Source organism: Perca fluviatilis, chromosome 4, assembly GCF_010015445.1.
Source record: "Perca fluviatilis chromosome 4, GENO_Pfluv_1.0, whole genome shotgun sequence".
NCBI classification, from domain to species: Eukaryota; Metazoa; Chordata; class Actinopteri; order Perciformes; family Percidae; genus Perca; species Perca fluviatilis.
Window position 1 is genome coordinate 4215084 of NC_053115.1, and position 27417 is coordinate 4242500.

At 40.4% G+C, this 27417-nt stretch overlaps 1 protein-coding gene across 4 annotated transcripts; it reads left to right on the forward strand.

Moving 5' to 3' along the window:
- The first annotated feature begins 440 nt into the window (after positions 1-440).
- Positions 441-27417, forward strand: hdac11 (histone deacetylase 11). Of its 4 annotated transcripts, XM_039798528.1 has the most exons (12): positions 441-651; positions 1122-1181; positions 2266-2414; positions 7199-7299; positions 8522-8548; positions 9651-9767; positions 13762-13804; positions 14978-15054; positions 18635-18697; positions 19823-19919; positions 22510-22688; positions 26752-27417. In XM_039798528.1, the coding sequence occupies exons 2-12, from the start codon at positions 1147-1149 to the stop codon at positions 26992-26994; spliced, it is 1131 nt and encodes a 376-aa protein (XP_039654462.1). In that variant the 5' UTR covers positions 441-651; positions 1122-1146; the 3' UTR covers positions 26995-27417. The 4 variants fall into 4 exon arrangements, with proteins under 4 accessions (XP_039654462.1, XP_039654459.1, XP_039654460.1 ...); XM_039798525.1 differs by lacking the exon at positions 8522-8548 and having other exon boundaries at positions 26752-27415; XM_039798526.1 differs by lacking the exons at positions 441-651; positions 8522-8548 and having other exon boundaries at positions 1122-1232; positions 26752-27416.

The window sequence follows — 27417 nt, forward strand, 5'->3', positions numbered from 1 at the left end:
TTTACGCAAACCTGGCCAATAAAGATGATTCTGACTGAAACTAAATGCACATCGAGCACGATCAAGCCTTTTGTCTAACGTCCGGCATATCAGCAACAGGGTAAGCATACATTAGGAAGAACGGGACAAGATAGTAAGATCATAGTAAGATGGGAGACTTATGTGCAGAACATAGTTAAACACAGTTAAATAGAACAAATTACAATACAAAAGTAAATACAAATAAAAATAAAATAAAATAAATTAAGCAAAGGCATTACAGTCCATAAGGCATGTCAAAGTTGTTCACATACATATATTGTCCTCAGTCTTCATATATTCTTAAAATAAAATTACATGGAAAGTTCATGTTTATTCTGCTTTAAATGTAGGCTACGCTACGTGTGCGCTAACAACGTAACGGACGGAGCTCGAGCATATCCTACGTACAGTACGTATTCTACGTAGCACTGGAGCAGGACGTAATAAGGATGTGTCCAAGCAACACTGTGAAGAAAAGACGTCTTCTTTATTTTAGCTGCCTGCTTACAAATAACCGAAGCTAAAATCCTGTCAAAAGGACAAACGCTGAACGTCTGCAGTAACGGAGGTTATTTAGTTCCAGGAGCTGTCGGCGGTGACCAGCGTTATATTCTACATACACAGTGGCAGGTGAGTCACATCGGCTGTTTCTTTCCTTTTGAAACAGTCCACACAGTAGCTAACGTTAGCTAAAATGAGCTGGGACCATAGACAGTATAGAAGGCTGGGACAAATCATTATGGACCTGACACACACACACACACAGCCTCCGAACGTGTGTGTGTGTGTGTGTGTGTCGATTCACACGTTTCCTTGTGTCGTTGCGTCTCTGAAAATGTATAGCTGTCACTGCGCATGCGCGAGAAATGACTCGCTTCATATGAATGAAGTTTGTTGTCCCCCATTCTTCCTCTTATTGTACTGTAACATTTTACGTTGATAGAATGTACGTTTTTACAAACTAAATTGCTAGATTAAAGAATTGTAAAACATTGTGATTTTTAATCCGAATTATTCATGTTTTGACTTTTGAGAGTTACAGTTTGTAGTTACAGGTGAATGAATTTCATTGTCTGTTGGTAATCTTTACCCCCCCCCAGGTGAAAGTAGCAATGCCTGAAAAACATGTCTCACAAAGAAGATAATGAAGGGAAGAGGAGGTGAGCAGCACAAACTAACAGCACTACAGTTCCAAGTATGCTTATCAAAGGGTAAATTTGGTATTTTTTTTTAACCTGGACCCTATTTTCCCATGTGTTGGTGTCTAAGTGACTAATGTTAACAAAAAACTTGGTCCAGTATTGAGCGAGAACGCTATAACCTGCGGCTGCAAACCGGGCTGCAATGTACAGTAACCATATAGGGCAAATGTGCATCATCATTTTCCGTCCACTAATAGTGCAGTTTTTGCCACTGACGGGCTCTGATTATTATTTTAAGTGTCTGACAACATTATGGAAAGGAGCCCTACAGAGATAGACCTTTTTGCTAAAGGGTAATCCTTTTTGATGACATGAAACAGCTCAGAAATGAACATAGCCACACTCACCAAAACTCTGTTTAAATAAATAGTACTTATGGTGTGTATAGAGCCAGCATATTTCCACATGTAAATGGGTGAATTAAGGGTCCTATCGGTGACGTCAAGCAACTTTAACGCGCCCGCAAAGCATCCTGGGAAGGCGGCGCTGCATTTGAAAAAAAATGCTGCGCGTTAAGAAGCTGGCCGATGCCCATCTTTATGCAAATTAAACCGTTGAACGCAACGCGACTATCCTACTATCTACTATCCAGTAGAAGTAGACGAAAATCTTTCAAACTGACCTTTGTCGATCTGAAATGAAGACAGATTCAGCAACTGCACGGCCTATTTCTTACTTAAAATGTTTTCAGAAACACGTTTCGGTGATCTATTTTAGTACAATATGAGATCGTATTCTGTCCGAGCCGCGACACAACGCTTCAGTTGTGTCGCAAAAATGGATCAGCGCTGTTAGAATAACAATGTGAGCATGTCAGTGGCCAAACAAGCACAAAAACATTGTAGCTTTTTTCATAGTGGACTAATTTCAATTTATTTTTTACACATTTTAATTGTTGTTACCATCAGTCACAAAAACATAGGAAAATAGGGTCCAGATTGAAAAAAAAAAAAAGAAGTTACACTTTAAGCCAATGGGGAAATCACTCTATGTAAATGTAATGCAGCAGTGTAAACACCTTTTTTTACTTCCTTTTTTTCAGCTCTCACCACACTGAATTGTACACCAGCATCCCTCGAACATGTCTCCCCATTGTCTACCACCCAGACTACAACATCACCTTCATGGGCCTTGAAAAGCTCCATCCATTTGATGCAGGGAAGTGGGGGAAAGTCATTCACTTCTTGAAAGGTAAGAGAATGAGAAACACGTTGGCAGATGGGAAGAGTTGATCAAAGAAGCAAAGAGACGTAGAAAACAAGGAGGAGAGAGCAGAGAAGGTGAGATGTAGTTGCGTGAGAGGGGAAAGGCAGCGCAATGGAGCACAGATAATTAGAGAAAACTCCCTGTGGGAGTCTGCGCGGGTACAGGAGATGAGGCCCAGCACGGGTTTCAAGGCCATCGCTGGCTAACTGGCACGACTTCACACAAAGTCATCGCCAAAACATGCATGGTGCACCATGGATTGACTTTGCTATAGAAAGTGTGGTACACAGCGTAATGAATTCACAAAACATTCAGAAGTTAAGAGTGCAAATAACGAATTGAGCTTCTGCTGAAAGAGGAAAAACCTTGGACTTTTTCTGTATTCACCTTTGCAATAACCTAAAGAAAAAGTGTCTGCTTTTGCAGATCAAACCAGCATAATTGCAGCAAAGTTCTTTTAGTCAGTCAGCCTGGTCCATCAGAGGGTCAAGAGAGTGGAACTCAATTCCAAACCACATCAGACCGTTAAACACATATCAGTCCCTCCAGAAAAATGCGATTATGCGATCGCATAATTCAACGCATAATCAGCCAAAGTCCGCATATTTATGCGGGGGGCGCATTTTTTCAAATATGGCGCACTTTCGCTGCATAAATTGCAGATTTCTGCGCAAAATATGTGGGGCTTGCATGATTTCATAATCCCCGTATTTCGCGCAAAAGTCCCATAATAGATAGAAGTTTGACACACCTTCTCATTCAATGCGCCTTTTATTTTCATATATATTGTAGATTTGTAGTTATCAGAACTATCTATTGAATACATATGGAATTATGTACTTAACGAAAAGTGTGAAATAACTGAAAACATGTCTTATATTTTAGATTCTTCAAAGTAGCCACCCTTTGCTTTTTTATTAATAAGGGAAAAACTTCCACTAATGAACCCTGACAAAGCATACCTGTGAAGGTAAAACCATTTCAGGTGAACTACCTCATGAAGCTCATTGAGAGAACACCAAGGGTTTGCAGAGTTACCAAAAAGCAAAGGGTGGCTACTTTGAGGAATCTAAAATATAAGACATGTTTTCAGTTATTTCACACTTTTTTGTTAAGTACATAATTCCATATGTGTTCATTCATAGTTTTGATGCCTTCAGTGAGAATCTACAATGTAAATAGTCATGAAAATAAAGAAACACATTGAGTGAGAAGGTGTGTCCAAACTTTTGGCCTGTACTGTATGTCTTAGCAGAAAGTTGAAAAATGTTGCATTTACTTCACACAAGAAGCAGGTGTTGGAGGGGGGGAATCACTTTTTTTTCTCTTTTTCATTAAACCGCAGTTTTTGCAAGTTCCCGCGATTTCATCGCATAAAATTGCATAAATATCCCGCATATTCCATCGCATTTTTTAAGAAAACGTGCCGCATAATCAAGGATTTTTGCCCACAACAATCACAAAAAAACTTTTTCTGGAAGGACTGACATATACGTCTTTTACTAAGCAGCTAAAACACTGGATGGTCAATACATATACATGTCAGCACTAACACTATTTATGAAACCTATTATTCTGTTAGTTTGAGTCAACATATATGAATTTTACTTATTGTTTCCTCCTAGTTTAATACTGCTTTTATTGTTCTTAATGGTTGTGTCTGTTCTAATTTATATTCTTTTCACTTTATACCCTGTTGTTTTGCTTTGTTGTATATCTTTCTGTTTGTGTGTCGTATCTTGTCTCGTGCTACGTTCTGTGTTGTACTTTGTTGGTTTCTGTTTCTGTGATGCTTTGTGCTAAGTTTTGTGTTGCTTCTGTTGTCTTTTGGTTTCTTTGTATTTTAAAAAGCCTTTTTTAACATCGAAGGCAGAGGACTACAGATGAAAAATAGCCTTTTGGCTAATTCTGGCTTTTTTAACCCATGGGAAATATGTGTTTTATTAATTTGCGCTGTGTCCCTTTTCATAAATAAACTAAACTCAAGTTACAAAACCATGCAAAGGAACCTGTTGTGTGATGGATTTTAATGACCCATCTGTGTTAGATTCAAACTCAAAGGCAGATTTTTTTATTTTATTTTTTTAAAAACCGTAGCGTGTAACAACCTTTCCGTGTCATCCAAGAAAAAACTGCAGCAGCTAACGTTAGTCAGAAATAAGCTACATGTAAGAATCTTAATAAATGTAATAATGGACAATTATGTGACGCTAAAATTCAAAACCATACCTTTTGCATTTTAATCGTGTTAAAAATCATGTTGCTATGGCGCGAGCTGTGGCACACCTTACGGCTCCACTGATGCAGGTTGTCACCATCACAACTAACGACAATCGCCATTTTGTTTTGAACTAATCAAATGACCACAGCAAGCAGTTCAACGCTGGCCCCCAGGAAGTAGGCCTGCACGATTCGGGGAAAAATATGAATAACAATTTTTTTACTTAGAATTGATATCACGATTCTCTGCTTTTCTCACAAAGTGTAATGTTTATTGCACACATGAACCATGACAGAACAATACAAATTGGCAGTACCAATTTTTTTTGGCACCTGTAGCACATTGAATAAAGAAAATAAAGCAAAATACCGGCCATTTAAGTACAGTAGGCTACCAAACATAGTGACATATAACACATTGAACTAAATCTGGCCCTGATACAGGCTCTATCTGAACTCCTTCAACATGTCTTTACATAATTAAAACATGTCAATGTCAAATGCTTTCAATAAATTCATTGAAGGACAAAAAAACAAAAATCAAAGTCATTTAAAAATTAAATCACGAACAGGGGTGAATCGAGATCGGGATTTTATAAGGATTTATCGTGCAGGCCTACAGGAAGTGCGCTGAGCTTTGAAGCCAGTTTGACATAGTGGCCAAACAGTGGAATTGCAACTTCCGTGTCCGTCACGTGCTGCCACGGGGCCCAAAAAAAGACTTTTCCCCGTAGACTTACATGGCGAAAAAGACCTCTGTAAATCAGTGGAGACATTTTTTTTGAGCGTCACAACCCTTGCGAAATGACTCCTTTCTCTATCACAATTTGATTAATTCGGTCCGACAACATTTGGAAAGTCTTGAAGCGCTGCACAATTTAATCACTTAATCCCCATTCAAGTTAACAGAGCGCTAAACCAGGCTGGCGGAGGTCTCTAGTGCGCCTGCTCTAATGTGCGCTATAATGCGGAATCAGCGCCAAACATTCAGGTCATCTTATACGAGAAAGTTGAACCTCTTTGGCTTCATTTGACACTGATCAACTCTCAAAAGAATTAACGGGGCTCCGCCTCCAACGCTGTAACCATGTTTTATTATACATCCATAGTTCAATGTCCTTTCTATCCATTTGATTTCTGTGGTCGTCACAGACACCCAGTTCATAATACTGCAAATATATTATTGTTACAGTACTTTCATCAGTGGGCCATAGGCTCAGTCACCATTGTGTTACCTCCTTCGACAATAGAAAGTGACTTAACAGACATTTATGTGAATGAAAATCTTCAAGCTGCAGCTTAAACAAGCACGCTGTGGTTGGCAGTAGCTCAGTCAGTAGGGAGTTGGGTTGGGAACCGGAGTTGGTTCAAGTCCCCATACGGACCAAAGTATGGTGGTGGACTGGTAGCTGGAGAGGTGTCAGTTCACCTCCTGGGCACTGCTAAAGTGCTCTTGAGCAAGGCACCGAACCCCCCAACTGCTCGGGGCGCCTTTCCATGGGCAGCTCTCTCACTCTGACATCTCTCCATTAGGCCTGTGTGTAATGTGTGTAATAACAACAGAGTGAAAACATTGTAATTTCCCCTTGCGGGATTAATAAAGTATGTATTATTATTATTATTATTATTATTATTATTATTATTATTAAAACAACAATAACAAGCAGGTGGAAATTACACCTTTTATTTTTTTTTTTTACTAACTTGAGTAAAACGTTACCCTCTGCTCTGCTGTCTGACAGTTCAGTGCTTTTCTTATCTTGAAGTTGAAATGTAGATTTTCCAACTTTTTCCAATCACATCACAGTGTTGTGAAGTTTGTTTAGCACGAAAGTGAAAACGAACAGCCAAGAGTAAAAACTTCTACTCTAGTGTGAAGGTTTAGGCCTCGTCCACACGTACACGGCTATTTTTTATTAACTTTGTTTAAAAAAATAAAATAAAATCTCGTCCACACAACCAAGGTTTAAAACAACCTCCGTCCACATGAAAACGTAAAAACACGCTATCGAGCGCTGTCAAGAGCATGCCAAACCAACAGGTGGCGATATAACCCTAACTGTAAAGCCATGTTGGCCAATCAGAAGCCTTTCTACCTTTCCGGTAGGCGCACTGAGGAAGGGGAGAGTCGTACAGTATGTGTGGAATGATGATGAAGTTCAGCTATTCCTAAATGTCTGGCCAGTCCAAGTACCCCAACAATACTAGCTCTTTTCCTTGAGCAGTTATTTGCAGCAATATTTTGGCACCAGACTCTCCTCGTGTAAAAAAAGGAGCACAATCTGACGTCAAACAAAGGAGACAACAGCGCGCACTCTGACGTCACAAGCCAAAAATCTCCGGTTTCACCGGCTACACGACGACACTGCAACCGGGTACCGCGGAGAAAAAGCTGCGGTTCTGAAAATACCTGCGTTCGTGTGGGCGGGGCCTTAGCTTATAGAATTGATGTCACAATCCCAAGTTTTTCATGTAACAACAGCATCATATTATTAGTCGCAAGCCTATTTGACTTATTTGACTCTAATCACACAATGCCTTTGTCTCAGAGGAGCACTTCATCACTGATGGAAACATCGTGGAAGCCCGGGAAGCTACTGAAGAGGATCTGCTGGTGGTTCACACCAAACGCTACCTCAACAGATTAAAGGTAGCTTCCCCCCCCTCAACACTTCCAATCTTTAGTGCATCTGTCATTATGACAGCATGGCTTGTTCACTACAGTTCTTCATCTCTTTACTTCTTTCTGTACATCTCTGTGTATTACACGCATCGCTCAGTAATACTAGGTAAGGGGTCCATCAGGATTTTTTTTTTTTGTTGATTTGATATTTAAATTATAGTCTCGCTATTGCTTCGCATTCCTCTCTCTCCCAGCCTAGTCTCGCTTTGCCAGACCTTCCTCCACGACGCTGTGGAGGAGGGTCTGCCCCAGTCTGCACAGCATTCCGGCACAGGAGAAAAAACGTGCTCTGGTTTATTGGCATTTCACAACCAAACCTGGGATTTCTCTCAGATTTTCTCTAAATGTTTCTCCTATTTGACATTTTCCTTCTCATATTGTAATGCAAGGAGGTGACATAATTAGTCCTCATTCTAATCAGTCATGTCAAGCATATATTCAGAAGAAAGCACCGCTCCAAGTCCTTTGAGTCAATAAGAGTTTTAGCGCTTTTAATCTATCCGCCCTAGGAGTTGATTAGGATGTTCATTTGATTTCCCCCCCAGAGTGGATTTGGGAGCCTGCAGTTCAGTTGTTAGTGGCAATTTGCCAAACAGTCATTGATATAGAAATACTGAGATGTGGTTGTAAATCTCTCATAAAGGAGTGTCTGCTTCAGGTACAGTAAAGCTGATAGCAGTAGTTCCATAGGCGTAGATTAGGTGGGGATGTAGGGGATATGTCCCCCCCCCCCCGAATATTTAGAATAGGTAGATTTGTCCTCCTCACAAAATAATAAAGACAACCCGTTCCCCAAAAGAGGGAGAATTAACCGTCCAGGGGCTCGTTTCCCAACGATTTCAGACACCCCTATAGTGGACCATACCATCTTAACGTCGCAGCACACGTTCGTGTTGCAATGCGGTCGAAAATGTTGAGATCTACGAACGATCTGAAGGAAAACAATCATTGTGTCTACTTGTGTTCCAGAAATTGTTGCAAAAACATTTCACCAGAATGCGGGGAACGAAGTATTTGACGCTCAGACATTTCTGGGGGTCCCCAGAACAACCCCTGTCTGTCCCCATCCCCCGTCCCCCCCGGTTATAATGTTTCCTCCCCATATGTTGAAACAAAACCTTCGCCCTTGAGTAGTTCTATCATGTTCAAAGGCTTTGTATTCATTCTCTCCCCCATCTACTGCATGCAGAACCAAATCTTGGAGGGCTCTAGAGAGGTACCTCAGTACTCTGCTGTGAATTTGCATTCTTCTGTTGCTGTTCTTTTTTTTTCACGTGAGAGTCGAGAGCGAGACTCTTTCTGTAGTCAGCTTCTCTACACCTTTTCTCTCCAAACCCTGGTGGGCACACATTGAAACACAATGTGTTTTTACCTTCTTTTATGGGGGGGCTTTCTGTGCTTTCTTGCAACTACATTATACCTGCCAACATTTGGTTTTCAAAATCGGGGAGATTTGTGCGGGGGCATGGAGGCTGGACCGGGGGGGGGAGCGGGACTGTTAAGTGTACTGTAAGTGTTAAGTGTATTATTTACATTGCAGTTCAGCTTGCATCACGTTTTCTGCCTCTGTCTGTCCTTTTGTGATGAAAGATGAAATCGCCCGTGTGCCCTTATGTGCCTCTTCTGCGCGATGGTGCGTTTTAATGTGCTGGGTGATGTCATTTTTCCCACCGTGTGCTACATTAAAATCAATGCGACACACCTTACAGAAAGCGTGGAGGTTGTCGATATGACTCGGTAAGATGCATGTAAACTGTTGCGCCCAACACTGTTGAAATTTACACCGCCTTCACCTGCAATTTTTATCGGCTTGCATTCGGGTCTGAACTTTCCGCGAAGCTTGCGCAGAGATCAGCTGCGCAACTGGATTCTAGGTTGCCAGGTTGAGGGTTATAGGTTGCCAGGTTGAGGTGACAAACGGGTTGAAAATTATATGGTGTGTGGATTGTGTGAATAGGATGCGTTTCATGCAAGATCTGTCAACTGGTCAACATTAGACAAACATATTGGTCCGATTATTTCTAAAGGAGTTTGGGCCATGCAAATTTACAGGAGTTTCCCGGGAGAAATAACAAACCTGGAGGGGTCCGGGAGATAGGGCTAAAAAACGGGAGAAACCCGGGAAAAACGGGAGTGTTGGCAGGTATGAACTACATGCCACTGACACATCCGTTCTCAATTAACTGATTGTCTGGGGGTGGGGTTATGTATCTTACTATGAAATTCTCAAACTATGTTTGCCTGATAAGGGATGGAGTCATAGCACAGAAAAAAAGGATTCCACATGCTGTGACTAATTGTGTTCTTTTTCACTTTAGTGGTCTCTGGTGGTGGCAACGATCACAGAAATCCCACCCCTCCTGTTTCTGCCTAATTTCCTGGTGCAGCGGAAAGTGTTGAGGCCTTTGCGGACACAGACTGGAGGAACAATAATGGTAGATATCTGTGAGCCTCATTTCCTCTTTGTGTCTCTTCATGTTTGTATCTGGTAATATCACCTAATAATAATAACATATGTTACCCATCTTCCGACTATCCAACGTCATTTGTCAGAGGAAGTCTATGTATCCATGTCACATAGAGATGATGTTCTGTAGTGTACCACTATCAGATGATGTGATCCACTACTGTCTCTGTTACCTTTTGTCAAATAAATACAATACTGGGTTTACCCAGTCTAGAATTTAAAGGCATTTCCACAAAAACTGCTTTTGAAGCTTTAGCACGTAATGTTTTGATATCAATGAACGTCCGTTACATTCAAGCCATTGCCAAATGAGTTGCTACAAAGCTAATTAAGACGATCATCTTCACACAACGCTCTCTGTATTTCTCAGTATGACTATGTTCAGAAGATTGTGGCGTCCGACGACTTTCACTCACAGAAACTCGAGTGAAGATAATGACCTCTTCTGAACAGTTTTTTTTAATCCTCCCTGTCCTATGAGGAGGGGTGGGGGTGCCGTTATACGGTACGTTATGCCGTAAACGTTTAAATCTGAGCATGCGCGACTCACATCGGCACACGACTCACATGGGGCAGTGACCGCTGTTGTCGGGTCACTTTTACTCACGACATGCTAATCGGCAACATAGGATTCCATTCGCTACGCTAAGCTAAGCTAGCGCCGGCGCTGCCAGACTTAGACAACGCATGCACTGAGACAAAAATGCGTTTGCCCACCTATATAAATATAGAGGAGACGGTGAATAACCCTATTTCAACAAACGGTGGAGTATTCCTTTAACCACCGTCGTGACACAGCTTATGCGGGACCGCGGTGGTTAGGTCAGGTGAAGCCTGGTAACTGAAATAAATCCAGGGCATGTTGATCTTGATTCGTAGTACCGGCCTCAGGACCTTTTCAGACTGTTGTTGAGACTGGGTATTACATCATCAAAGCAAATCAGAAGGATGAAGGGTGAATGTGAGACAGTTAGCTTCGACAACGAACAGACCAAGGTTTTTCTCTTTTTTTTTTTGACAAATGGGACAGGAATTAGTTGGGGGCACATTGTATGGTTTTCAGTCCATATTATAGGTCTACTTCCCCTTCTGACCTACATCAGACAAAATAATAAGGGGACTTAGACTCTTCGGTCTCAGGATCTTTTCTTGCTGTCTATTCCAAAGGTCAGAACTGAACTGGGAGAAGAGGCGTTTTAGTTTGCTGCCTGGAACAAGTTACAGAAAACCTTGAAACTTAATGAGCTGGTCTCCTTGGTCGCTTTTTAGCTAAATGGCTCGGAGGCAGACACATCTGGCTGTATATGTTTTGCCTGATGTATTTATGATTGTGGTTGACTTTGGGAAATATTTGCTGCTTTAGTTGTTGTTTTATGTTTTTAATGTTTTTTGTGTACTTTGTGTTGTGTGTGTGTATGTGTGACTGTACTGCTGCCTGTCTTGAAAAAGCGATTTCTTTAATCTCAGTGAGTTTTTTTTTTTCTGGTTAAATAAAAACAAAATTGATATATTGCAAATTATATTAGAGCTAGCATCATGCCTAAGGTCTTCTTTATCCAAAGAGATGCATTCTGGGAGTGATGGTTAAGGGAGTCGTGAGGATGCAGTTAGAGGGCTTTAGTAAAAAATGCCTTGTGCTCTCACTTCATAAATTGAGCGCTTGTTTTTCCTCATACAGAGACGAGTGTTAGAGCCATGGCCAGAGTGGCTATTAGTGTGGCATTTACACAGTCTCCCCAGCTCATATCTCTTTCCCTCAGGTGTCCTACACGCTGAGTTCCCGAAATATATGGGCCCTTTTTCATCCGAGAGAGAAATCTTGACCTGCCTTCAAAAGTAGATGCTGCCACATACATATACAACAGCATTAGTCTTAGTGAAAAAAAATTACAGCCCTAAATAACCCCTTCCTTATGCTTAGCCATGCACATTAGGATTAGGTTGATCAACATGTGAAACAAACACTGCCTGTCTCTCTTTTCTCAGGAAAAAATGCTTTTAGGCGTAGACTAGATTACACATATAGTGGGTCTGCAAAATAATTCCCTGAGGAAAAGTCAAAATGACATGTCTATTACCATACACTCTTATTCTACAAGTAAATGTGGGCTCCAGCACCTACGTTGACATTGAATATAAATTGAGCTAACTTTCCCTTTTAAATCTTCTCCATAACTGTACAGTAAAATAACATCATATTTTACATGATCATAGTCAGGGTCTTCCTGAACAAGATCGCGTTTTAAATTTCAGCAAACATAAACGGAAAGGAAAATATGTATTTGATTTATTTAATTTATGGGAGTTAAAAAATGGGAACATAATGTGTAACACTATTATTTAAGCTGACTTTCCCTGTGCAGGAATATACTTTAGAGTCAAACTACTTTTTGTAATTGTTTAAGGTCATAGTTTGAGCAGAAATCCATTGTGCTTCTCAGCAAAACTGAGACTTATTTGCTGGCGGTTTTATTTGGTATGTAAAATGTGAGAAATTATTGCTGAAATGCGGGTCTTCATCCTTTTTGGCCACTTTAAGTACCGGTACCGCAACACCAGGAATAGACGAGCGTCAAAATCGAAGCGGCGGCTGGCTTGTCGGGGTTTTCACAAACGACGCTCACTTGACTATTGGCTGTTGGCCGCAACTTTATCAGTTATCAATATGTTTAAATGGTCTGTATTTATATAGCGCTTTTCTAGTCTTAACGAATTCAAAGTCTCACCTCAAAGCGCTTTTACGTTGTACAGCAACCATTCACCATTCACACACGAGGCTGTACAAGGTGCCACCTCATCAGATAAACATTCACACACCGAGGGCGCAGCATTGGGAGCAATTTGGGGTTCAGTGTCTTGCCCAAGGACACTTTGACATAGGACTGCAGGGCCAGGGATTGAACCACCAACCTTCCGCTTGGTAGGCGACCGCTCTACCACAGCCTCCCCCCAAAGTATAGTGGTATCTCGAGCCATGTGATAGCAGTTACAGTCTTTGAGTTATAAGCAAGATTTTGAGAACAGAGCTTGACCGCAATCACCATAGCAACCAGTGACATAGTCAACAGGCAATATGGCTAAAGCTTATTGGCTAATTTGACTGCTTAACTCGCATGCTCTTTTCAGAACAGCCTACTACTGTACATACCGACGGACACATTATGTATGATGTGTCAGATTGTAGAAGAAGTTCTCAACTCCAAAAAATCGTTGGTGCAAATTTGGGATTCAGCATCAATTTTCGTAAAACCCATATTCCAAACTGCGAGCCACAGTTGTTGTGACCGTTCCAGAGCACTTTGCATTGTGGGATACAGTAGGCAAGGTAGACTGTTCAGATGCATACTGGGATTTTTTTGGAATCAGTATGACATCTGGGTATTTTTGGCATACTGTAGAATTTGATTTTGTCTACATACTGCATACTACATGCTACATTTAGCCCAAATCGGTATGTAATGCTAAGATAGTAGGCTCAGTCTAAAATCCATGCTTGTTCCTTTTATGGAGCCATTTTTAATGTAGGCCATTTTGTCCTCTCCTATCAGAACATCAGCACAGGTGTTAATAATGATATATTAACAATGCCTTCAAGGGCAGATTCACAAATGAGGGAAAAAAGAGAAGCTGTGGTAAACACATACAGAATTTGAAGTGTTTGTTTTCCAGATCTGTGCCCTGCAGTGAAAAGCAGAATCTGAATGCATCACCTTGAAACAGTTTCCAAGGAGATTGTTTCTTTCTTTCTTCTGTTCTTCAGTAAACACAAATCATTTCTGGTGAATGCAAAAGGCCCTTCATGATTGTAGCTGCATTTTGTGGTTTATTTGGAAAAGGTCATTTTTATTTATAACTTGATATTCTGTTTCACTCAGAAAGGGTCTTTTTTTTTTTTTTTTTTTTTAATAATCTTTCAATGTTGGTTTCTGAAATTTAACTGAAATATTTTGTCTTTTCCACAGGCAGGGAAACTAGCTGTTGACCGAGGATGGGCTATAAACGTAGGTAAGTGAGTATCTTGTACTGATGCGCATAACACATGAATAGACAAGCAATCCCTCTACATACAGCTCCAATATGTGAGAGGGCGTTACCAGTTACTGTAGGGTTGGGTATTGTTCAAACACTTCCGGTACCAATACCAATACTACACAATACGTTAATATTAGGGGTGTAACAGTACACAAAATTCTCAGGTCGGTATGTACCTTGGTTTTGGGGTCACAGTTGGGTATGTATCCCTAAAACACGGAAAACAAACCCAATTAATTGGGAGGTCTTTTGCAAACCCCCCTCCCCCCTCCTCTTGGTTTGTGCCAAGCAGGAAAAAAAAAAAAAGCTGCATCATTACTTTGTACCTCCTGCTTAATCAGCTGCTTCACACCTTCTGTTAATGAATCGGGTGGAAATATTGTTCTGCATTAATAAACTATATAAACGCTATTTAAATGCGTCTGACATCTACATATCATGCGTCTCAACACTGTGATAATAATAATTATAATTATATTTAATGGCGCCTTTCATGACACTCAAGGTACGTCACATACGATCAGCAATAAACAATAAAACATACAATAAGCAACAAAGCACCCGCAATAAAACCTCAATGAAATCAACAATAAAATATACAATAAGCAACAAAGCACCTGCAGTAAAACATTAATAAAATCCACAATAAAACACAAAAAGCAACTCAACTCAGCAATGAGTAATAAAATAGGATGCAGGCTTTATGAAAGACTTATAAAAGAAGTTGTTGGAGACCAGGCAATAAATGGTAATCATATTTTTCCCCCGTCTCCTTACTGGCCTGTATTTATATTCTACTGTACACTGTAGTTTAATGAATGTGAGCATAGCAGGGCAGAGGGCAGTGTAACTTTTAACCTGAATGAATGGTTATCATCCCAATTTGTTTAAAAGTCTCTTCACAGTCTTTTTTTCCCCATCCCTGTACTGTACATTGCTGCACTTCAAGCATTTAAGTAGCAATTGAACAGTCCCATTCGGGTGTCAATACACCCATTGTTGTGCCACAGGGGAACAGCAGCCATTTTTATGAGCTGCAATAGACTCAATAACAGCCCAGGACCAATTATGGTCGTTTAAAATAATAGCCCTTCTCAGCTTGTCTAATGGCCCTGATGTTGAGCCAGTGGATTTTCTGTTTCCCAGGAGGAGGCTTCCACCACTGCTCCAGCGACAGGGGAGGAGGCTTTTGTGCCTTCGCCGACATCACTCTGGCCATCAAGGTAAGACCAGTCTGGATCAACGACAGTACATTTCCGGGTTAATTGCCTCACATTCGCCGCTGCCGGATTGTCCCTTGCCTTCTCCTCTCTGTGTCTCCCTTCTGGAAACAACGCCCAAGACGACTGTGATTGGTTTAAAGAAATGCAAACAATCCAGAGCGTTTTTTTCTTCTATCCACAGCGCTGTGGAGATAGGTCTGGCAATGCGAGCTAATGTTAGCAAACTTAAAGGATAGCTTAACTTTTTTTCTCACACTACCAACTGACACTGTTAAGGCCTCAAATTAGCTTCAGCTGAACATAGGAATGTATTATTGCAAAGAATGAGGACAGTGGATTTTGACCTGATCTCTTTCACAGGTTTCATAACAAAAAGTAACACAATAAGTTTACATACTGTAGCTCACCAGCAGCCTGTTGCTATGTGTAAGTTCTCTCTGAAGTTAGGGTGTAAAGTCCACACTACAACAATAGGTTGAAACTAGTTACTTTGATTCTCAAGTTGTGCCGATGTTTGGTTGCACCACGCTAACGTCTAACAAAAAGCTAACGTTAATTGTGAACGTTAATTACAAAACAGTCACATAAAGGTACATAAACTGGGACAAAGCATTATGATTAGGTGGTTACTATACAACCTTATTACCTGACTTGGTTGAATATTACGACTAGTTAGCGGTAGCTAGCGGTAGCTAGCGGTAGCTATCGCTAGCGGTTGGAAGGACATTTTTCAGGCAACCAAAATGTTTCAAATAATTTTGAATTGAAAACACAAGTTTTAAGGTGAAAACATGGACAACACCCAAAAACAATTTTTTTTTAACAAGTATTTTAATGTCCACAGTGTTAGCATGGTTAACATTGCTAAGCCTCTGTCCTGATTGGCAGGTCCTAAAGCATCCCCTGCTTTATCGTCTATTTTAAAATAAATGGGACCATAATTTACTAAATGAACACCATGCTGTATTGAAGAAGACTTGAAACTAGCGATTGAGACCATAAACCTATTATGAAAATGTTTACTGAGGTAATAAATGAAGTGATAAGTAGCGTCATTTTCTTATAGCAGTGTTCCCGTGGGGTCTTAAAAACTCTAACAATCTAAACTTTAAATTTAAGGCCTAAAACGTAGCCTACAATGAGAAAGCATGGAGTCATAGCCTACAAAGAGAAAGTATGGAGTCGTAGCCTACAAAGAGAGAGTATGGAGTCGTAGTCTACAAAGAGAAAGTATGGAGTCGTAGCCTACAAAGAGAGAGTATGGAGTCATAGTCTACAAAGAGAAAGTATGGAGTCGTAGTCTACAAAGAGAAAGTATGGAGTCGTAGCCTACAAAGAGAAAGTATGGAGTCCTAGTCTACAAATAGAAAGTATGGAGTCGTAGTCTACAGAGAGAAAGTATGGAGTCCTAGTCTACAAAGAGAAAGTATGGAGTTGTAGCCTAGAAAGAGAAAGTATGGAGTCGTAGCATACAAAGAGAAAGTATGGAGTCCTCTACAAAGAGAAAGTATGGAGTTGTAGCCTAGAAAGAGAAAGTATAGCGCTGAAGCCTACAGAGAGAAAGTATGGAGTTGAAGCCTACAGAGAGAAAGGATGGAGTTGAAGCCTACAAAGAGAAAGGATGGAGTTGAAGCCTACAAAGAGAAAGTATGGAGTCGTAGCCCACAAAGAGAAAGTATGGAGTCGTAGCCTACAGAGAGAAAGTATGGAGTCGTAGCTTACAAAGAGAAAGTATGGAGTCGTAGTCTAAAAAAGAGAAAGTATGGAGTCGTAGCCTACAAAGAGAAAGTATGGAGTCGTAGTGTACAAAGAGAAAGTATGGAGTCGTAGCATACAAAGAGAAAGTATGGAGTCGTAGTGTACAAAGAGAAAGTATGGAGTCGTAGCCTACAAAGAGAAAGTATGGAGTCGTAGCCTACAAAGAGAAAGTATGGAGTCGTAGTCTACAAAGAGAAAGTATGGAGTCGTAGCCTACAAAGAGAAAGTATGGAGTCGTAGCATACAAAGAGAAAGTATGGAGTCGTAGTCTACAAAGAGACAGTATGGAGTCGTAGCATACAAAGAGAAAGTATGGAGTCGTAGCCTACAAAGAGAAAGTATGGAGTCGTAGCATACAAAGAGAAAGTATGGAGTCGTAGCCTACAAAGAGAAAGTATGGAGTCGTAGCATACAAAGAGAAAGTATGGAGTCGTAGTCTACAAAGAGAAAGTATGGAGTCGTAGCCTACAAAGAGAAAGTATGGAGTCGTAGCATACAAAGAGAAAGTATGGAGTCGTAGCCTACAAAGAGAAAGTATGGAGTCGTAGCATACAAAGAGAAAGTATGGAGTCGTAGCATACAAAGAGAAAGTATGGAGTCGTAGCCTACAAAGAGAAAGTATGGAGTCGTAGCATACAAAGAGAAAGTATGGAGTCGTAGCCTACAAAGAGAAAGTATGGAGTCGTAGCATACAAAGAGAAAGTATGGAGTCGTAGCATACAAAGAGAAAGTATGGAGTCGTAGTCTACTAAGCGGAGCTTTAGAGTCTTTGCTCTGTAACAGAACCAGCAGAATGCTGCCCTCAGAACATTGGTTCGGTGTGTTGTAGTTCTTTCTGGGGGATATTGGTGTTGGTACGTACGCTTTGATAAAACTACAAATTCCACGATAAATGCAATACCTGCCCACGAAATAAGTCTGCGTCTCCTCAGAGTTTGTTAAAGTTCGGCTAGGGTTTACTGTACGTGTGGGAAATGGGAAAGTGTACTTTTAACGAGACATGGCTAGAGCACAGCGATTTCTGCTGTTGGTTACAAGTGATACCCATTATTTTGGTAATGCGTTGTGTAGGTCTTAAATTTCAATATTTATCATCTTAAAATGTCTTTAAAAAGGTCTTAAATTTGACTTACTAAAACCTGCAAGAACCCTGTCATAGACTTCTATAAAAACAGACTTCTTTTTGGAACCAGTGAAGTCGCTCCCTGCTTTAAGGCACTTCCGCATTGGCTTAACTTTTCAGGCCTGGAAGCTTTGTCCATTATTTGTACAGTCTATGTCTATATCACAAAGTACATGAAAGAATGTAAACACAGTTACTGTGGGGAATATAAAGCACGATCAGTGTTTCCCCCCCCTAATTAGATTTTATTTGTGAAGGCTCACACCCCAGCAATGTTCTTGAGTGCTTAGTCTCTCTCAAACTGCAATTTCCATCATTCAATCATCATCATTCAATGGCTGCTGTTCAGCAAACATGACATAGTTTTGCTTTTGTATTAATGTTCAATATCTTGCAGCTGATGAGGGTACACTATCATGCTTTGGAAGTACTAGATTACGCAGACAGTTGAGTACCAAAAAAGAAAGGAGTGAAGGGTTTACATGCAGCTATTGAACAGGTTCCATTCTTTCAGCATCTTCGAACCAAAACATAAGTATGAGCTTAACCCGGTTATGGTGGAAATTTCTGTTTTTCAGCTCAATTGTAATTTAATGTCAAAAGTATGAGTTTTACTTTGGAATCCCATAGAAAGAGTCTGATCTGTGAATGTGTCATCTTCAGAGAGAGAGAGTAAACATTTTCCCATTCATCTCTCAGTTTCTGTTTGAGAGAGTGGAAGGCATCTCCAGGGCTACCATCATCGATCTGGATGCTCATCAGGTGAGCCAATACCATTACCTCTCTCTGTGTCAATGTGCATCCACCACACCAATCAATGAGGCTCCCTGTGGGCCAAATTGGCTCTTACTGTCATATTCAGTGGAATGTATCTGAAAAGATCTCCACTGGCAAAGAGCTTTGGATAATACTGGACTATCACTGGGTTATCTGCAGTAATGTCAGCTACTTGTATGCTTGGGTTTGTTACCTCTGTGATGTGTGGGTTGTGTGTTGTGTAAAATATTGTTCAAACACACACACATCACATTCTCTGCTTTTGTAGAAAACATGTATGTTTTTTCAAAAACTGTGCCATAAAGGGGCTGCAGTACCACTTTTGCTATATAATTCAGTTTGGATATCTTTTTTATTGACCGATGTAAATGTCTCCCAATGACTTTAGTTTTTGTGAGGATAAAAATAAAAGATTAAATTCCCCATTGTTCCAATGATAAATAAATTAAAATAAAGCCAAAATAAATTACAAAAAAGTGTCTCAGCCTTTTTGCTTCCAACTGAGGATCTTAAATATCATTTTTTTTGTCCTTTCACTTTAAATAAGTTCGTTCGGCTCTTTTTAAATTTTGGAGCAGATCCAAATCATTGGGCGGATACATGAATTATGTTTCACTTTGGTTAACAGTGCAAGATAGGGCGTTTGAGCTGCATTCGTGTGATGTCCGAATAATCAGGGAAAAGGGTTCCGGACTGTGGAAATGCACACTGCATTAACATTGTGAGATAGCTATTATTTTATATTGTTTATGCACTCTGAAGTTTAATATGAAGACATTTGTTCAATTTCATATTGCATGTTTAAAGCTTTAGTGCGTCACTTTTTGATATGAAGTCCGTTACATTCAAGCCGTTGCCAAATGAGTTGCTACCAAGCTAATAAAGACTATCAGCTCCACACAACTCTCTCTGGATTTCTCAGTATGGCTGTATTCAGAAGATTGTGGCGTCCGCAGAAGCCTGAGTGAAGATAATTGCCTCTTCTGAACAGTCCATCATGTTATTTTAATCCGCTGTGTCCTCCTTGGCTTCTAGCAACTGTGTGAAGGAGGAGGTGTGTGCGCATAATATGAGGTATTCAATAAAGGTTGTGGTTCTGCTCTGATGTAGGGGAATGGACACGAGCGTGATTTCTTGGACGACAGACGAGTGTTCATCATGGATGTGTATAATCGCTACATATATCCTGGGGACGGATATGCCAAAAGTGAGTTGGTAGCACCACAAGGCTATTATTAGAGATGTTCCGATACCAATACCAGTATCGGAAATACTGCCAATACTGCCTTAAAAGCTGGTATCGGCGAGTATGCGAAACTATGCACTGATCTGATACCAAGTAATTTGAAGCCCTGAAAAAATCTACCTTAAAGTATTTTATTGATGTTCTTTTTTCGTTATGACTGACTGTCAAACTAGACAATAAAAGAAAGTTTTATGGCATTCATTCTCTGTCTGTAATTGTTCATGTTTCACAAAGGGTTTAACCTGAGCCAGACCATTCAACAATGATAGCAGTCATATCACATCCGTACATTGTTATACAGCTGTTAAAACAATTCGCACGTTCAGGTATTGGAATTGGTATCGGGAAGGAAAAAATGGTCTCGGAACATCTCTAGTTATAATAGTTTTGAATTTTCAATTAGTTTTTATTTTATTGTAGTTTTGACTTTTGGATTTCATTTTAGTTTAGTTTTTAGAAAGGTATATCAAGGATGTAGCTACATATACAGATTATGTATAATATTTAATGTTTGTACTTCTTTGGTGTCCGATGTGAAGCAATTACGGCACTGCCCCGTCTCATGTCTCTCATGTCTCAGGCTGTTCATTTTCTGTCCGTTCAGATGTGGTCTCCTTTTTTCAGCAGTGATAAATTGAAAGAATTTAGCTTCATATTATTATTATTTTTTTTATAATTTCTTTAACCTGGCAATATAGTTTCAGTTTAGTTTTACTTGAAGGTTTTAGTTTTTATTGAGTTTCAGTTACAATAAATATTTTCACTGCTTATTTTCATTTCAGTTTTCACTTTAGTTTACTATAACTAACCCTGTAGCATCATCAATTTCTTCTCTCAAACTTCCCTTTTTTTAACATGTACTCATGTACTTACATGTGATGTATCGTGGCGACAAAAAAAACTACACATTGCTACTGATGCCTGTTTAGGGTGGAGGTAGTCTATATCCATGACGTTTCATTTCCGGTGCCGCTGGAAATTCCGCTGGATGCCGCTGATTTCAGCCGGATGTCCGTTTCCTTCCTCTTTCTCTGTGTTGGCATTCTAACCTCCGGTGGATTTGTGAGGACTATGGTTAACTGCTCCTCAGATCTCTGCAGGGTAAATCCAGACAGCTATCTGTCCAATCTGAGTTTTCTGTTGCACGACTAAAACTACTTTTGAACGTACACATGTTCCACCAAAACTAGTTCCTACCCGAGGCTATTTTGCAGAGGCAGCGTTGCTCCGTGTCGCCCATGACGATTGTGATTAGATTAAAGAAATGCCAATAAACCAGAGAGCTCTTTTCTCCCATCCTGGAATGCTGTGTGGACTAGTCAGACCTTCCTCTGCAGCGCTGTGGAGGAAGGTCTGGCAATGCGAGACTAGGGTGGAGGGGGCCTCCCTCCTCCAGTTCCAGCCCCTAGATGTCCCTCAGTGCCATTTTAATTATTATATGCTGTGATTTCCCCTTTGCAGTACTGTACTCGCTCTATTAGCACTCAGCAGGAAATCTGTCATGTAGGAGTCGATGCAACACAGTAATCATGGCTTTTACACAAAACTAATCTGCCAATACATTAAAGCTGATCCGACAGCAACCACGTTCCCATGTGGCCCCGATTCTTACACTACTCCGGGGATGAAACGTCACAGTCCTGCCTTTTAATACTCTCCCCATCCTTCTTCTTCTCTGCAACTAAATGAATTTTAAAATCGTATGTACCCTGTTAGAAAGTAAAATAAATGTACATTCTGGCTTGTTTAAGATTAACTAAAAAACTCACCGTTCCATTCTGCTTCATATTTTTGGTCCAAGACACATTTATTTCCTTGTACCCTCAAAGAGACCAAAGCTTACAATTGTTTTGTTTTTTTCTTTCAAGTCTAGCAGGACTAGCCTTGAAAAACTACCAAGAAAGACAATTTTTTGAAAGTTGTTTGAATTTTGAAACATAAAGGTCTTCTAATGAACCTTTTTCATCATTTGCATTAATTATTGGAAATGGACATACTAATGAATTAAAGCACTGCTGCAGATTTACACTTTGGCGTATTCTATAGATAGAGAAACACAATTACCCACCTGAACATGGTAAGTCTATCCTGCCTGAGTTAAAAGATATGCTGTTGCATATAATACTGCAGCAATTATTAGCCCACGTATACATCAGGCCCGTGGATAACTGCTCCTATTTTATTATGGTTGGTTCCAAGGGTGCAGGTTTTGGGTCTGGTGGTTGTCCACAATAAATTGTTAAGCGTCAAACACTTAATTTCCTCCATTCTGGTGAATGGATTTTTTTTAACCTTGTTAAAGTCAATAAGCTCCCAAATTTAAAGCTACATAAATACATATTTTGTTCTTTGGCCCCCCACTCGCCCCCAATGTAGCACAATGTAGACACAAATCATGTTTTCCGTTTTGAGCCCCTTGAATGGTTATTTTTACCTCTTTCGGGGAGTGGGTTGGCTTTCATATTTTTGGAGTGGGACAAATCTACCTCTTGTGAATGTCCTCTGCATCAGTGTGAATATCCATAATGTCTCCATTTCTCTGTATCTCCAGGAGCCATAAAGAGAAAGGTGGAGCTGGACTGGGGCACTGAAGACTCTGAGTACCTTCAGAAAGTAGAGCTCCACTGTGACGGAGCGCTGAACGAGGTCCAACCTGACATCATTGTCTACAACGCGGGGACGGACATCCTGGATGGGGACCCGCTTGGAGGACTCTCTATATCACCACAGGTACCCTTTCTGACACCCAATGTAAATGAACTCCAGAAGTGAGTATTGATAAGCCTGGAGTGACAGAGTAACTTTTTACAGTTCATACTAGGGTAAGTGATTAATTGTTTTTTGAATCGAAATCACGATTTGAAAGAATGTGATTAGCTAATCGTGAAGACGATTAATCAAATGTGCAATATTTAGTTGAATGTTTGGTGCAGCTAGAGCTGTAACGATTCCAAATTTTACTGTACAATTAACCCTCTGAAAACTAAGCCATCTTTGATCACCGTTTTTTGCTCCTGTCACATTATATAGAGCCATATATTTTCACATGTAAATTGGTAAACTATGTGTTTATTTCAACCTCAACTAGAGTTGTGATGGTTGGAAAAGTGGAAAGACGACCTGAAACAGCTTTTTTTATAGTTTTATTTTGTTTCTGAATGTTTTTGAATGAAGGGTATTTTACAATGCTAAAATGACTATTTTTATTATAGTTTTATATAGATTTATTTACATGGAGTCTGGTGGGTTTAGCGAACGCAATTTCGTAGATGTTTTTATGTTTAAAAAAAGGATCTTACTCTTTAACAGAAAGGTCGACCTCCTTATAAATCCTTTTCGTAATGTTATCAGAAACTTAGAATATTAATCTGAGTCTGTCAGCAGCAAAACGAGCACTTTTGTGAAGGTAAATACAAGCTTTACAATCGCCCTGTTAACATTGTAAGCTTGTTTCTCCGCTGCTGACTGCAGCGATCTCACTTAATACTGGACCAATGTCAAAGATTGTTGTTCCCATCAGTCACTTAGACACAAAAACATAGGGAAATAGGGTCCAGGTTGAAAAGAATGGTAGTTACCCTTTAAATACAGTACTTGAGTAAATGTACTTAGTTACATCTCACCACTAGTTTGTAAAAATGTAAATAATTCTTTCTGTTAATGACGTCCAGCCAAAATTCTTTTTTTCGTGTATTGTATATACATACAGCATGTGCCCTTAGGGAAATGTTGAATTAACCAGGTTGAAAAAAATTGTAGTTACCCTTTAAGTCCAAATGTTGAGGTACTTGTACTTACATTTTCAATGCAGGACTTTTACTGTAACAGAGTATTATTACAGTGTGGTATTAGTATTTTTACTGAAGCAAAGGATCTGAATACTTCTTCCACCGCTGTTTACCACCAGGCTGTGCTGGGGTTTGGTGCTGGGGGGGTTGCAGTCTCAGTCGCGGATTGGATGAATATTCATCACATTGCTATACGTCACACTGTCAACACAATGATTGCCTCTTGTAGATAAACAAGCGTAGAATTTTATGCCTTTACATGTACACTACTACGTTTTCATTTAAAAACGGACATCTTTTGCTACATTTACGCCTCGCGGCCACACTACTGCGGCGTTTAATGGTGTAGACACATATAGCCGCCGGGCGACCGTTGACAGAAAACCCCGTCGATATGATCAGTCGCGTCCCCGAGGTCCAAAAAACTGCCACAGAACAGACCAAAAAGACGACACGTAATACATCTCTATAACAGCAGGCGGCACTAATCTGTAATGTTGCCCAAGAAATGAAAACCGGCAGCTGATTGGACGAACGCGTCACATGGGTTTGTTTTCTCTGGTATTTCAGAGCCAGACTGTCATGGCGGCCGTTCAGAATACGATCTCATATTGTACTAAAATAGTTCACTGAAACGTGTTTCTGAAAATATTTTAAGCAAGAAATAGGCCGTGCAGTTGCTGAATCGGTCTTCATTTCAGATCAACAAAGGTCAGTTTAAAAGATTTTCGTCAGATTTTGAGAGACTCTAGTCACCTCATTCCGCTCGTCATTTCCGGGTGAGTCCCGACTGCCCTGCCGCCGACTGAACACGTCACCATTGTTGTTCTTTCTCCAAAGTTTTTTCTTTATTTAACTTGTACATCCATGATTTTCAACCTCAGAGTCAGACGATGTGCTTATTTTATGCAACAGAATTTCAAACTGAATGAGAGGGATGTTTCTCACCAAAAATGCTCTTTGGGAGTTGTAGTTCTTTTCCACATATATTTTTTACGTACACAAGCTTTTACTTTTTCTTGAAACACAGTTCCTCATCTTTTGTACTTCTTTTTTGCTTTTGTACTTTAGGACTTCAACAACTGTGACATTGTCTGTAGAAAAAATGAAGGGGACTTTAACATCAGAAACCCTGTATGCCTGCAATAACTCTTCCAATTTTGCAGCTCTGTAACAAAATCAGGAAGCATAGCTTTTGTTGCATTACTTTCCCTTTAGATATCCCTGCATCTTTCCTCTGTTCCTTAAAAGTGAACCTAAACACAACTTTAATTTTTTGGTGATTTTTGTTCATTTTAGATGGCATTACATACAGGAATGGAGGTGACACCGATTTGTAGCAATGTGTCTGTTAAAATGCACTGGCTACTAGTGAAAGTGAAGAGCATCTTCAGATCCGTTCACATCCCTGTTTACTCTGAAGAAACCCTTTTATAAGATACATTTTTAGAAGATCAAATTCTTTATCTGCAGCGCTGTAATGGCAGAGGAAATATCTGAATGTAGAAGTGGCAGGCCCAGCTGTGTCGTGTTACGTGAGCACTCATGTCGCTAATTTGTCAGGAAGTTTGAAAGCATACTGAGAGCTGATCCACAATGAGACAAATTTGGATTTATTACTTCCTGTGTGCAGAGATATCCTGCCAGTGATCCTGCAAATTCCAGAGAATAATTGGAGCACATAAGAATGTGTTATTGGGAATGGTACACTGATGTGTGTTGCAGAGCTGATTCGGGATGTTATGAAATTAAAAATGATTTGTAAAGTTGTCGTTTAAATGGTACCAGCACTTAAGATTTTAAGTACCCTTACTTCTAATTGTTATAACAGTGTTATCAATAGGCTGATTTTTTCCCCAATAGGCTATATATCATGATTTACTGGGAAAAACCAAGCAATTACATGTCAAATCTAACATTTAGCAGCCCCATATAGCCCGAAAGGAATGATCCTTTGTTTGATAACCACATTTTCAGACACTGCGGTGCTTCCACTGTGAGATTGGCAGTCGACTCAGGTTCCTTAGATCAAGTCTTTAAATAGTCCACTATTCAGGGTCTACCCTATCTACAAAGTATAGATATGAATATAAATTGAGCGTCAGCTTCAGTTCTGGCAGGCCAGGTAGTCAAGACGCTGCTAACGCTATTGGCCAACAACACAGTCTCATCAGCTGATCTGCTCCTGCTGAGCTGCATCAGCTGATCTGGATTAGCGCATCAGCTGGTCAACACCCCTCGCTGCTTAATGGCTACGCTCAAGATAGGGAGCCCTATTTAAAACAGATTCAGTTTGCTCCTACCTGCTTGCTGCTCGCTTCTCTGCCGCCCGCCTCCTCCCCAGCTCCTCCTTGTCGTGTATAGCGTGGCATTTGCTTCTATGTCATCGTTGCTGCTCTGTTCATGTGGGGGAATAGTAGCGCTCACAGTCCTAAACTGTGTGAGCGTTCCCTAATGCTGCTGCTGTCCTCTGACTCTCTGCTATTTCATGGTGCTCATGAAAGGTCAGAGGACTCCCTGAACAGAGCCATACCGCCAAAGAAAATTTAATTCAGAATTTATTAACTGAAATGCAATTTATTCAATAAAAATTTCCTAAATCATTTTTATTGTCATGTGTGTTCTTGACTTAATGGACCTGACAGAATTATATCCAAGACACATGCGATGAGCATGTCATGCAATTGGTACTGGCACATATTTTGGCTCAATTCAGGCACTGTGTTTCTTGAATAATAATGAAATCAGTACATGTGCTCCATAATCAAAGAGAATTTTGACACAAGCTGTTCCCACTCTCAATCCCTAGACGCACAGGGATGTGTGTTTCTTTCCTCCTTTATATGTCGCCCAGAGAGGTTTGTTGCTCTACAGTGGAGAAGTGAGATATCGGACCAGCCAGGCCTCCCTTCCCTCCTCGAGTGAGGATTCAGATAAGGTACTAGTACTATCCAAGTCCAGGGATAGACTGACAGACCAGCGTTTCTCTTGTCTTTCTCTGCCAGGGCATTGTAAATAGAGATGAGATTGTGTTCAGGGCTGCGACGCGACGGGGCATCCCCATACTCATGGTAACATCTGGGGGATACCAGAAGAAAACCGCCCGCATCATCGCCGACTCCATCCTCAACTTGCACCGGCAGGGCCTGATTGGAGCAGAGGCTCTGGAGGGGGAGGGATCATCATCACTGGTGACCAGCATGATGTGCAGCTCTGGGTCTGTTGGATCGACATTCACTGCTGTATGAGTAGGGTTAGGTATTGTTTATTTAACCGATACCGGTGCTAAAACGATACTTTTCAAACGGCGCCAGTGCCTAAACCCTGAACCGATACTTACTAGACGGCAAAACGACAGTCGCCGACACTAAAGAACGGCTTGTTTATTGCTAAAGCCATATGGTCAAATTTAAGTGATTTATTGAAAATTTAATAACTTATTTTAACCAGTGAATTGCTGTTAAATGACAAAAAAGGAACCACTAGATGGTAGAAGAGTACTTTACCACAGCATTGAATGCACCATGAGCTTACAAGTTGCAATTGAATGCACCATTAAAGGTGCTGTAGGTAGGATTGCGAAGATCCAGGACAAAAAATTTGAACATCGACAACTTCTCAGTCCCTCCCCCCCTTTCTGCTAAAGCCCAAAACGGTCTCCTAAGCCCCTC